The sequence below is a fragment of the Diplotaxodon limnothrissa genome, linkage group LG23 (assembly GCF_057381915.1).
Source record: "Diplotaxodon limnothrissa isolate DT_005_m linkage group LG23, D_limnothrissa_male_GT1.1, whole genome shotgun sequence".
Taxonomy (NCBI): domain Eukaryota; kingdom Metazoa; phylum Chordata; class Actinopteri; order Cichliformes; family Cichlidae; genus Diplotaxodon; species Diplotaxodon limnothrissa.
Genome location: NC_140617.1, coordinates 21020229 through 21033356, shown reverse-complemented (window position 1 = coordinate 21033356; position 13128 = coordinate 21020229). Strand labels below are relative to the sequence as shown.

Sequence of the window (13128 nt, the reverse complement as noted above, 5' to 3'; positions counted from 1 at the left end):
CTGCTTTCAGTTACATACAAACAATCCAGATGATCTTTAATGATCTCAGGGCTCTCTATCAGTTGATTTTATGCTTTTACGCTGTGTTCAGTCACACATTATCACATTTTAACTGGCAAGCAACCAACGTGGGGCTGTGTCGTGTTCCAGGAAGGTTATAGCTGTAAGACAAAGTAGGAATAATAATAACTTGCAGAAGTCAAATAGCTTACAGTAACAAGAAATCAGCTAAATGGTGTTTGAGTAGAACAAGTGTAGGTTTAAATGTACAGTAATCAGCTGCTGTGAACATTATGGAAGAAGATATTTTAGCAAAACCACTGACAGCACTGTCAGTAACAGCAAGTTACACAATGCAACTAATGGAAAGTAGAAACACTGAGGCTAAAAGAATTTCATTATTTCACATAGGAGCATGAAGCAGTATACAGACTTTTAATGTGAAGTATTGATGGCATTTCATTGGGAAGCAGCTGACAGACTTTTATTGTGAAGTATTTGACACATTTTTATTGTAAAGCATCTTACAGACTTTTATTGTGAAGCAGCTGACAGACCTTTATTGTAAAGTCTTTGACAGATTTGGATTGTGAAACAGCTGGGAGACTTTTATTGTGAAGTATTTGACAGATTTTTATTGTGAAGCAGCGGAAAGACTTACTTTAAAGTACTTGATTAATTTTGATTGTGAAACAGCTGACAGATTTTTTTGTAAAGCATCTTACAGACTTTTATTGTGAAGAAGCTGACAGACTTTTATTGTGAAGTATTTGGCAGACTTTTATTGTGGAGCAGCTGATGGTTAAACTGTAAAGCAGTTTGTGTGATTTTTCTGTGAATGAAGCTGCATTCACGATGGAACGGCTGTAACACTGTTTGTAGCTCTTTCTCAGATCAGGCTATATGTCAGTGTAGTTCATTTTGGGCAACATAAAAACTGGATGTCTCGAGGCTGTTTTTACAAGCAGAGAAATGGCACCAAGGTCACTCAGAAAAAGAAAGTAATGTTGTATTTTTGGCCTCGGACTGCGATGTCTTCAAATCCACGAGGCTGACATTTTAGAGATTCAGAGGACACTGCGGGGAAATATATTCATTAGTTTTTGTTGTGTAATCAGTGTGATGAGTCCTGACAGACTGACAGCAAGTTCCTCTGAAGGCTTTTCATGTGCTCTGCACAGCCGCTATTTTCAGCTTGTGACTGACTCAGAGAGTGAGTGTTTTATTGGTGTCAGACAGCTTTATCAGAGTGGAAATCCCTCCTCCAAATCTCGATGGTGTCACCTTGATTGACAACCGATCGAGGATCAATCAGATGTGGCGGAACGTGCCAGGTTCAGTTGTATTTACACTCGAACAGACCTCAAACACCCACCAGCGACTCATTAGCGTCTGCAGGCTGTTAGCTTCTGCTCTCAGAGCTGCCATATATTAACAACAGGTCCACCCACTCCAACACATTCATCATCTTTTTTTTCAAATTCGGCTAATTCACGACAAACAGCAGCAAGTGAAGAGCAGGAGTGTGGAGTTTAACTCGGTAGCGATAAAGAACTGCCTGCTCTCAGTGTTCTTATTGATGATTTATCACAGAAAAAAACCCATCAGTTGCAGCACATTGGGAAGCTCATCTCAGGCTAAAGAAATCAGAGCAGGAACTGGAGTTTAGGTTTTTTAATGGGATGCAACTAAATTCAAATTGAATGATTTTGCATTTTAATTTAAACATTGGACACTGATTCCCAAATGTATTTGATCCACAGCTTGAAGCCCACCACTGCAACTAACCATGATTTTCAGCGCAGATTAATTTACTAATCGACTGATTGATTAACCATACAGAGATTCTCACAGAGCTCAAAATCACATCAACAAATATCTGCTTTCTGAGTTTAACACTCAAAAGTAATTTGCTATCATGTCAGCTGAGGAACAGTGGCCAGTTCTCCTGTATGGGAAGCACAAACTATGAAATCTTTGAAAAACTACTTATCAGAATGTTAAACTAGATGCTGATTGATTTTCTGTCCATTAGCTGGTTCCAGTAATCATTAACCAAACGTAATTGCTGCAGATCTATTGAAGGCTGAAGTCTTTTGTGCCCAACATCAGCTGAGACAGTCTCAAGCCCACCACTGCCCTCTGTAGGATACAGTGGATATAGTCAATTAATGTTTAAATGGACTTTTATATCTTATTTTATTATTCAATAGGTGGGGTTTCCTTAAAATATTAATACTATTGATTGATTCAGTGAAGATGGCTCACCACCGCTTGCTTTTACTGAGCTGCAACTATACCCCTGATCTCAATCTCAAGTTTCTTTCTTGAGCAAATGACCTTTAGCTACTTTGACCAAAGAACAGTGGAAAGTTGTCTTCATAGCGCATTATAGCCTTTGATGTCCGGTCCAATCCATTCAAACTCTCAGATGAGAGCAAACACCTACTTGAAAGACTGATTGTTAGCCTGGACACCAGGCAGCTTTGTTTTAGCATGTTGCTTGTTTAGGTTCTTCGTTTTTGCCGGATCATGAAGTGCAGACCATTTTCTTGTAGAGATGTAAGTAAAGATGATGGTTTGTGTTAACTATTCTAGTTTGCTTTGGTAACCTTGCACGTTGAACAGTTACACTGCAGAGGTACAATGTGGCACCAAGGGCTCCTGACTGAAGGTGAGAAGCTAGCCCTTATTATACTCTGTCGAGAACACGGACAGCTGGAGATGCCACAGTTGAGTAGTCACTCCTGTTATATTTCTTTTGAAGTCCACTTGAAGTCTGCTGCCTGGGGCACAAGCATAGTCGGTGCATAGTAATTCAAAGTCTCTGCAGATGAGTTTGTACAGTCACAAAAACTGGCAGGCATGTGGGCGTCCACATGGACCCTCCCACTCAGCATCTAATTATAAAATTTACAGTTACTCAGACCCAAGCAGAACCTAGCATTCTTTCAAATATGGAGAAAACAATCAAGTTCTTTTGACTTTCTATTATAAGACTCGACTTATGGAACAGAAGAAGTCTGGGTATTTTGCCACATGGGAAAAGGATTAAAACAGTGTAGCTCAGCAGTCATCTGAAAGCAGCAAGGCTGAGTTTAATCACCAAGAGAAACAGTTATTCTAAACCCAATTGTCATTAAACATGCATCTTCCCATTTCCAAAAGACAGTTAGTAAAGTCTTCAGTAATTCACTGCAAGTCTACAAATTACTCCTGCAGGGTCTAAGCACTGGGAAATTTTATATTTTCCAAGATGTTTTTCTTCATGGTTATTCACATATAAAAAGAGTCTTAAAGGGATTGTTTAATGATAAAGCAAGACTTTAAGTACTTGAACTGAAGGAAACTGTAACTTGTTTTTAGATTCATCAAAATATTTCATTTCTCATCCAAGTGTTTTGTTTTTGTTTTTTTCAGCTCTAACAGCTGGTGAGGAATCCCAGGTATAATTAACTGATAAGCAGTTAATTAACATCACAAAAATTAAATCAGCGCTGGACCCAGTAAAGCAGCCCTATGCCTCACCACACATTCAAGTACAAAGTAATAAAAAAAAAAAAGAATTGAAAAGAAAAAAAAACCAGTAGAACAGTAGTGGAGTTGTGACCCTGGAGGTGGTCCTAATAACCGTTCACCCACCCTGTCTTTAGCTTAGTTGTTTAATAAATATATGAGCAAAGTTGTGAAGCAAAGTATATAGGTAATTAGGGACTTTTCTAATCCCACTAGAGCTTAAATACCTAGGACTCGCCGTGAGCCTTTCGAACTGAAGAAGCCCTCTGAATGAGAATCAAGAATCAAAAAATATGTCTAGTTGCTGTCAACTCAAGAGCATAAGACTTCCATGACCTGGATGACCAAAAACCTACACAGGCCATGTAGGGCTCATGGATGCAAACATGGAAATCAGCAGATATACTACAGGTACCCCGCACCGTTAGGTGAAGATTAGGGAGTTCTAACCATAAAGGAAGAGAAAGGAGGTACAGTGCTGTTGATGTTTGTCCTTCCTTTGGTAAAAAATAGCTGTTGGTGAAAGCTAAAATGAAGAGGCCTGCTTACAGATTCATTGACCAAATCAGGGTATTTTTCCACATGGGGACCGGATGCAAAACAGTGCAGCTCATTAGTCATCTGAAGGTAGAACACAGTTTGACTTCTGTTATTGTTGTTGGTTGATTTTTTTGCAGAAAATATTGAAAAATGAACTCCATAATTTGGATGGTTTATTTTTGTAACAGCCTATGGTTTAAATCACATTTAGTCTTCAGTCATTCCCATAGTCTTTTGGGGCTTTTCTACTTTCTGTTTGAAGTAAATATTCTTATCACAGTGAATTTATGTGTAGGTTATTTGGGTTATTATCACACATGGGTGTGGCCTGACTAAAACCCTTGATGGATTATCAGGGGTCTGAAGCTGATTAGTTAATAAGTCAGTCTGGGTCAGTCTGACAGACACGGATGGAGAAGGAGAAATAGGGTGCTGCAAGCAGGGAGCTTAAGTTGCAGAAGTGTTTCTCTTCTCCTTCCTGTTTTTAGGTTTTCTCTCTGAGGGTTATTGCTGCTCGTTGAGCTGCTAATGTGAGACGTTTAATGCCTTCATTGTGTGTGTGTGTGTGTGTGTGTGTGTGTGTGTGTGTGTGTGTGTGTGTGTGTTGGATTAGCTTTCTCCCCGCTGTGGAGGATGATCTGATGCACATGGGAGGCCGTCTGCAACACACACTTATGTTTGTACTCCTAGCTTTGTGGGGACCGCCAATGACAAAATGTGTTTTCAGGCTCCTACACCATGACAAACCTAAACCTGATCAAATGTTAAAAGCACATCTCAACCCCTGAAAACAGACCTTTGTGGGGGGGTTTTAGAGATAATGTCCTCACAGGGTCTTAAATTCAGCACAGTCCTCACAAATATAGGCATACAAGTACACAAAGACATGCTCCCTGAGCTGCAGGAGCTTTTTAATTGAAATGTCTGTCAGCTCCTCGTGCTGAAGCCTGATTTTGGTAGATGAGAGGAAGTAGTTTGATGTTTCCTTGTCCTTTATTTCCTAACTTTCAGCCTGTAGGTGTTTTTCACCACACTGGTCCCACTCAAATATCTTGAGCTGGAACGATAAGTCAGTGTGGAGTTTTTGACCACTCTTAGTAATATTTTTACATGACGGCATCCCAGTGTGGTCGGTAGTGTGGGTGACACAGTATTCATGCCAGTTTCACAATGCCCCACTGATAGAAAGTTGGTGGTGAAGTGAAGAAAGCTGCTGAAAATAATGTGATTAGAAATATTTCAACAATAGACATGTTGGCCAATCAGAAAAAAAGTAGGCCGTTGATAAAGGGGGCTTGAAGAGTGTTTGTGTTTCACCTTTGATTTGGGGTTCCTATGGTGGTAGATCTCTAGCTGGACTAGACAAAAGCCAGCAGCTCAAGATTTCCTCTATCTGTCTTTCAGGTTCTGGTAAAGCCGAGTGTGTCCGGGCAGTCGATGTCCTGACGGTGCTCAGAGAGAAAGTGGCCTTCGTATCGGGTAAAAACAAACAAGCAAAGAAAATAGAAAAACACTAATACTGCTGCAGGTTTTATCCCAGCTTGGTCTTCATGTAACTCAGTTTGAGTAACTGCTCTATGTGTTTTCCAGGTGGACGGGACAAACGAGGTGGACCAATCCTGACCTTCCCTGCGAGGACCAATCATGATCGAATAAAACAGGAGGACCTCAGTCGGCTGGTCACTTACCTGTCCACGATACCCAGGTAGAGCTGTTTTGCAGAGCTTACCTAGATATTAGTTAGCCTGGGGTACGTAGTATATATACTTTGTCAAAATGTTATGAATAGACACAGTTTTGTGAATTGGGATTGTTAATTTTACCATTATAGATCATAAAAACATTGATTTCTGTAATGACTCACTGCCTTCACTGTTTTGAAGGCCAAAAGGCTCTTAGGGGCTTAAGCAAGTGTTGGCTGCTTTCAGTCTTATAGAAAAACCCTTTTATGTCAACATAGTCAACTAAAGGTCATCTACAGGTTACAATTACTGTGGAGTAACACAAGGTTCCATTTTAGGTGCTATTTTATTTTGTATTTATAAGCTTCTATTCAGCTAAATTTCATTGCTATGTAGACAACACACAGGTGAACTGTGCAAAAGCCTAGCTGTAGTTTAAAACTGTTGGATGATACAAAGTTTTCTTTAGCTGAATAATTGAAAATCAGATAGTTCAGTCTTATTGTTTAATCCTACAAACTGTAGTGCTCAAATGAAAGTTTCTTTGAAACCATGTTTACAAATACCAGAAATTTACGAGCTCGGTTTGACCCGACCCACGGTTGTCGAATTAAGACCTGTTTTCAAAATTAAACTAAGGCTTTTAAATCCACACCTGGAAAAACACATCCAAGCCTTTATAGTGTTACAGGCTTGACCGTGGCAGTTCTGTCCTCTCTAGTTTGAAATGCAGCAGCTTGGCATGTATTAGCAGATGGCATCACGTCTCCCGGATCCTGGCTTCTCTCTTTTGTCTTCCCACATGTTATAGATTTGATTTCAAGATTTTCCTCATCAGTTTTAAAGCATGTCTAGCCCCGAGCCTTATAGCAGAAACGCTGAGACTAAATGAGCCAGCTTGTGGCCTGATAGCCTCGGGTGGGTCCTTTTAAAATTGTGCTTTTGCAGGACCCCTCCACCTAGAATGGCCTCACAGAAACAGTCAACGACTTTAATTTGCTTAAAACTTTTATAGAGTTGGTTTTTGTCATTGAAAATGATATTGTCTTTTATGTCCCTTGTCTGGTTGTCATCTTTCAGATGTGCTGTTTATTACATATGTTCCCTCAGTCGTCACTGGCGTTTGTTTATTCTCCTTTTCTTTTTGTTTGAGTATTTTGTTTTTTGATTGTTTGTTGAAGCACTGTGTAAAACCTTTTGTATTTTGTATTTTTTTAAATTTTAATGCACTATCAGGAAAAAATCCAGTAAAATGCCAAAAAATAACAGTGTAAATTCCTGTTCAGGAAATTCCAGTTATCAAGTCATATCCTCAAATAGTATTTAGCATCTTTGACTTAAGCTATCTTTAAAGAAATGTCTTAACCAGCCAAGACTTGGAGGAGCTACTACTACTAACTAACATGGGTCAAATCTTTGTAGAAAAAATAGTACCTGGATCGTATTACCAGCTTTTGCATCTGTGTGTCTTTCTGTCAGTGAGGATGTGCGTGCTCGTGGCTTCACCGTGGTGGTGGACATGCGCGGCAGTAAGTGGGACAGTGTGAAGCCAGTACTGCGAACGCTGCAGGAGTCATTTTCCTCCAACATCCACACAGCGCTGCTCATCAAACCTGACACCTTCTGGCAGAAACACAAAACCAACCTGGGCAGTGCCAAGCTCAGCTTCGAGGTGCGTTACTGCACAGTGAAGATCAGCTGTCATTACCTTAAGTGCCAGTTCTCCTGCTGATGCCACCTGAAGCGCTTCTACAGGCAGTACTGTTAAACTGAGTGTACTGACTTTTAAATGAAGTATTACTACAGCTAAGAAGAGTACTGCTCCACTGACTACTGTGCCCAAGTGAAAAACCACTAATGTTAGATGTTCTTCTAAAATTACCCCTTTATCACATACTAACACTACACCTAAATGAAGTGCTCATGTTACAGAAGTTACTGCTACTACTTACAACCTGTGTGTACTATAAGATAAGATAAGATAAGATTACCTTTATCAGTCCCACATGTGGGAAATTTTTTTTGTCACAGCAGGAAGTGGACAGTGCAAAAGTTATATAGCAAAAATTTGAAAATAATAAGAATAAAATACTGTACACAACTGTACAGAATAGAATAAAATAAAATACTATATACCGTTGAATAAATAGAATAAAATATACAATAGCATAAAAATAGAATACAAATGCTTTATACAACTGAGTAAAAATACAACTTTGTCAGAAAAAGAGTATTGCACTTAGTGTCATTGCACACGTGTGGATGTGTGTGTTTGATCAGTTGGAGTCTTTGTTGTGGAGTCTAACAGCAGTGGGGAGGAAAGACCTGCGAAATCTCTCCGTCCCACACCGTGGGTGCCGCAGCCACTGAAGGAGCTGCTCAGTGCTGTCAGAGTCTCCTGCATGGGGTGGGAGATGTTGTCCATCAGGGATGACAGCTTAGCCACCGTTCTCCTGTCTATAGTACAACTACTCAGTTCTTGACATTCCCCTGCAGTATGCAGTAACCTGTTTCTGTCTCCAGACAAGCCTGGTGTCCGTGGAGGGTCTGTCCCGGCTTGTCGACCCCTCCCAGTTGACCTCTGACCTCGGCGGCTCATTGGAGTATGACCATGTAGAGTGGACTGAGCTACGCCTGGGCCTGGAGGAGTTCTCAGGGGCCGCCACACAGCTGCTGGCCCAGCTGGAACAGCTAGAGGCCGGACTGAACCGCATACCAGAGCCGCAGGATGTTGATGAGGCCCGCAAGTGAGTGTTTTTTTTTCTCTCGTGTTTACCATATAATCTTAACCGCTTACCTACAAAATTACACACAATTCCAGTGAGATTTCATGAATCTTCCGAGTTGGCGCACAGGCAAAGAAAGCACCCGTTAGATTTTGGTGTGGATCTGGAACACTTCCTTTAAAACTGCAAACCTTCTTGGCAAATTAGCTCTTTCAAAGGTCATTAAAGCCAAGTCTCCCTCCATGTTTCTCTCTCTAGACTTCTTGAGGAACATGGTCGTCTCCGTAATACTATTGCCACAGCACCAGTTGATGCACTTGACCGAGAAGGCCGGTGTTTACTCCAACGTATGCGCCTTGGCCCTTCACACGGTGACACCTCTAATGAAGGTGGTGGGGGTGGCGGCAGCCATGGCAGCTGGCTCTCAGGTGGGGCGGACTTCCAGAGCGTGGCTCCAAAGGTTTCGTCCCTGCTGGACCGACTGCAGGCGGCTCGCACCCACCTCCTGCAGAGCTGGAGTGACAAGAAGCTGCACCTGGACCAGGCGCTGCAGCTACACCTCTTTGAGCAGGACGCCACCAAGGTGAGGTTTATGTTGTGATAAGCAAGTATGAAACCTAACGGGTTGGAAGCAGAATGAAAAAAAAAATTTGTTTGCTCTGTTAATGTACGTGCTGTCACATTTCTCGAAAGACTGACTTAAGTTCTGGGGGGTTCTCCCATGTGTCGACAAACATCATGTTTGTTTTCATGAGAACAAAGCTGCAAATCACAGTTGACAGGTTGCAAATTAGGTGACATGTGTTTCAGGCAGGAGAAGATGTCAGCCCTTAGAGTAAAGTACAAAAATGAATAAAGATTTTATAACGATCCTTCTCGCAGAGTTAATGTCTGTTGAGCCTCTGGATGGTAACACTGGAAATGGTTTTTTGAGCTACTTTTGCATTGCCTAACCTCGCTTTTTCACACATTGTTTGGCATCCTTTACATTAAGTTTGTAATGAGTTTCATGGTGCTTAAATTAAATGCAATAACTTTTGCACCAAGTTTGCCATCTTTTATGATGCTCTGCATTTCATTGTATTATGTATTGTGTCCATCAAATTTAAGTTTTCAATCTCTCACTTTCAGTTTGATGTCCCTTACATTAACGCTTCTTAATCTTTTGTTTTATTCACATCAACCTTAGCATCCTGGACAGATAGCTTGATGCTAACCTTTCTGTCTCCCTCTGTCTTAGATGTCCGAGTGGATCGGTCACAGTAAAGAGCTGTTCATGCAGAGCCTGGTGGAGGTCGGTCAGAACCACCAGCACGCTGTAGACCTCCAGACACAACACCAGCACTTCACCGCCAACTGCATGGTCAGTCAGCGAGTGCACATGTATTTGTGTGTGTGTTTATGTACAGAGTGATTTTAATGAGCTGAATCAACATGTTTGTGTTTGTGCAGAATGGCAGCGTGAACGTGGACAGTGTTGTCACTGTGGCGGCGAGGCTCGCAGAGGCTGGTCATTATGGTGCAGAACGGATCGCCATGGTTTCATCAAAATTACAGGAAGACTGGAAGTCCCTGACCACGGCACTGGAAGAGCGCAGCAACACGCTCGCCATGGCAACCGGCTTCCACCAGGGGGCAGAACAGGTGACCCATATTGATTTATATTACCATACTTGTCTCCTCTTATATGACACTGCAACAGTCAGGTGATGTTCTCATGTCAAAAAACCTACTTGTCTGTCTCTCCCTGTTTAGTTCCTGCATCGGGTGGAGGGCTGGGTTCAAGTGTGCTCTGAAGGGTCACTGCCATCGGCGACAGCAGAGCTGGAAGCTGCTGTAAAAAAACACCAGGAGCTCAATGAAGAGATCTCTGCAAACTACACACAGGTACATGCCTGTCTGTGCTCTCAAATCCTGTGTGTGCTAGACAGCTGTCTGTCTCATTGTTTATCAACACCTGTCCTTCTTCAGGTCAGCGAGAGCGGTAAAGCATTACTGGATGTCCTCCAGCGCTGCCCAGCATCAGATTCTGACGAATCAGTGCCCAAACCTGACTTCACTGCCGCCACACACAGCATCATGGGAGTTCTCCACCAAGTGATGCAGGTATGTCCCTCCGTGACCTGTCTCACATCCTCCACATCCAATGTGCAGACAGCAAGATACGTGGAGTGATACAGACTGTCTTCTGTTTTGCAGGGTCACCATGAAGTGGAGAGGGCATGGCAACACCGCAAGCTCCGCCTCCATCAGCGCCTGCAGCTGTGTGTGTTTCAGCAGGATGTTAAACAGGTATGACCAAAAAATGTAGATGCTGATCCAGTTTGGAATATGGATGTATATTCAGAGCCAGATTCTGAAGAATCCACTTCAATGTCCAAACTAAAATTCTTATAGCCACACATTATATTAAATGTTAGGGTTTCTTTGTTTTATAAATTATCTAAAATCTTAGATATTTTTGTGCATTTGTATAATCAAAGTTGTGTACCATTCAAAAATTCTGAGCTCAGGAGAAAAAAGATCTGAGATTCAGGTTAACCTCCACATGTCTGTCTCCCAGGTGTTGGACTGGGTGGAGCAGCATGGTGAGGTTTTCCTGAACAAACACACTGGCGTGGGGAAATCTCTGCACCGAGCACGAGCGTTGCAGAAACGCCACGACGACTTCCAGCAGGTCGCACAGGTACCATAGGCTCAAGACCCACATATAGTTGATCTTTAAGTGCAGCTGCAGCATCCTAATTTCTTCCTCTTTCTTAGAACACATACACCAACGCGGAGAAGCTTCTGGAGGCAGCAGACCAGCTGGCTCAGTCTGGAGAGTGTGAAGAGGAGGAGATTTACCAGGCGGCCCGAGACCTGGAGCTCCGCATGCAGGTGTGTCTGTTGAAGGGAGGGGAGAAGGCGGGGCTGTGTTGTAGTTTATATGCTGTGAATGTGTGGTTTACACTTTTTACATATCACAGGCCTTTATCCAGCGTGTTGAACAGAGGAAGCTGCTGCTGGATCTCGCTGTGTCTTTCTACACGCATACAAAGGAGGTAATACACATTGACACACACTTTGTAACCACTCGTCAGAGGTAATATTATTAACAGTAGCTGGTCTTCCTCTCTTCTTCTCCTCCAGCTCTCAGCGTGGATGGATGGACTCCAGAAACAGCTCTCCTCAGATGTCCTCGTCTGCCCAGACACTGTGGAGGCTCTTCAGACTCTCATAAGCCAGCAGCAGCAGCAACAGGCCAACACACAGGTAACAGCCCAGCTGTGACCTCTGACCTTAAGTCTAACCCTGTCATAACAACCTAACACCCGCACCTGACCCCTGATCACCTCTAACCCTCACACTAACCCGAGCTCTAACCCTGACCTACAGGAAGCTGCGATGAGTGTCATCCGAGAGGGAGAAGACCTCATCCTGCAACTGAGGTACACACACACATACACAGTGGGTGTGTTTGTTTTAAGCCACAGTGCTGCACTGCTTACTAGTGCATGTCATTATTGAAGATCTAGATGTGTTCTGCAAACAGCTCTCTGAGCCTGTCTGGTCTGGTCTGTGTGGCTTTGTTTGTTTTACTTGATTATTTAGAAAGTCCATATGCACCAACTTTGTGAACCAAATGTTGTGTTTTTCGGGTCACGTAGAACGTGTGTGGGTTTTCTCTGGATTATGGGGAATGTGTGTGTGTTTGTTTTTCGAGTTTTGTGAAATGTATGGGTTTGTTTGTTTTCTCTTCTATGTGGATTACGCAGGTGCTTTTATTTTCTGGATTATAAAGAATGTTAATGTGCACCTTAGGAATTTGTATCAAACAAAGTGATTACCGTATCTGTACAAGAAGTGATGCATGAAAATGAAGACTGTATTAGTATATCAAAGGCCCCAATTGATAGTGAGAAGAACTATTTTCTGATGAGGTAAAACACAATATTGTGCTTAAAATCACAAGAACAGCCTTCACCCGAAGTGGATTATTTGCTGGGAGGTGTTAACAAATGCCGACATGGTGCTGAGTGAGCCTAAGAAGCAACTGGAAACCAAACATTCTTCAAAGAGAAACTTTACCCACTTCTAAAGTTCGCTGTATCAAAACCTGAGGCAGTAAGACTGCTTGTTTGTTGCTTTATCTGAAACTGTGTGATAAGGATGTGTATGCACGCTTGTAGAGTTCACTACAAAATATGTATCATGCCCAAGACTGTTTTGATTAAATAGTGAAGTCAGAAGAATTGATCATATGGATCAGTTGTTTATGGGTATAAGTACATCTTAGCTTTGAAATTTCGCTTGCCCCTTGGTGTGCATTGAAAACAAAAAGTCTGAAAACCACGGAGGTAGATTATGTTAAGTTTGTGTAGAATTGATTGCAAGACAAATTCTGTGTTTGGGAGAAATTAAGAAATTCATGAATTGAAAATGAACTGGTCTCTGTGGTAAAAACACAGTTGACCATAAAGGTAAAGCTGTTGATTTACTGTTTGATCTGCATTCCTACGCTCACCTGTGACCACCAGCTGTGGGCAGTGATCGAAATAATGAGATGAGAATGAGTGTGTCTGGGCTCTCCCTTTGAAATAGGGTGAGGTAATTAGAGAGGAGCTCAGAAGAGACTCACTACTCCTTTTTATTAAAAGAACCAGTTGAAATGGTTCTGGTAC

The 13128-nt window shown here is 42.1% G+C and overlaps 1 protein-coding gene across 3 annotated transcripts in view; it reads left to right on the top strand.

Annotated features, from left to right (window-relative positions):
* LOC146607974 (kalirin-like) overlaps nt 1-13128 on the top strand; it is a 53246-nt gene that overhangs the window by 4310 nt on the left and 35808 nt on the right. For 2 of the 3 annotated variants that reach the window (XM_085348449.1, XM_085348450.1), the window contains exons 2-16: nt 5461-5535; nt 5647-5761; nt 7218-7410; nt 8262-8485; nt 8723-9047; nt 9705-9827; nt 9917-10108; nt 10220-10351; nt 10436-10570; nt 10664-10756; nt 11028-11150; nt 11228-11344; nt 11434-11508; nt 11597-11719; nt 11843-11895. In XM_085348449.1, the coding sequence (XP_085204575.1) occupies nt 5461-5535; nt 5647-5761; nt 7218-7410; nt 8262-8485; nt 8723-9047; nt 9705-9827; nt 9917-10108; nt 10220-10351; nt 10436-10570; nt 10664-10756; nt 11028-11150; nt 11228-11344; nt 11434-11508; nt 11597-11719; nt 11843-11895 (2098 nt within the window). Of the gene's footprint in view, nt 1-5460; nt 5536-5646; nt 5762-7217; nt 7411-8261; nt 8486-8722; nt 9048-9704; nt 9828-9916; nt 10109-10219; nt 10571-10663; nt 10757-11027; nt 11151-11227; nt 11345-11433; nt 11509-11596; nt 11720-11842; nt 11896-13128 lie in introns of all 3 variants that reach the window. The other variant, XM_085348448.1, reaches the window with a different exon arrangement.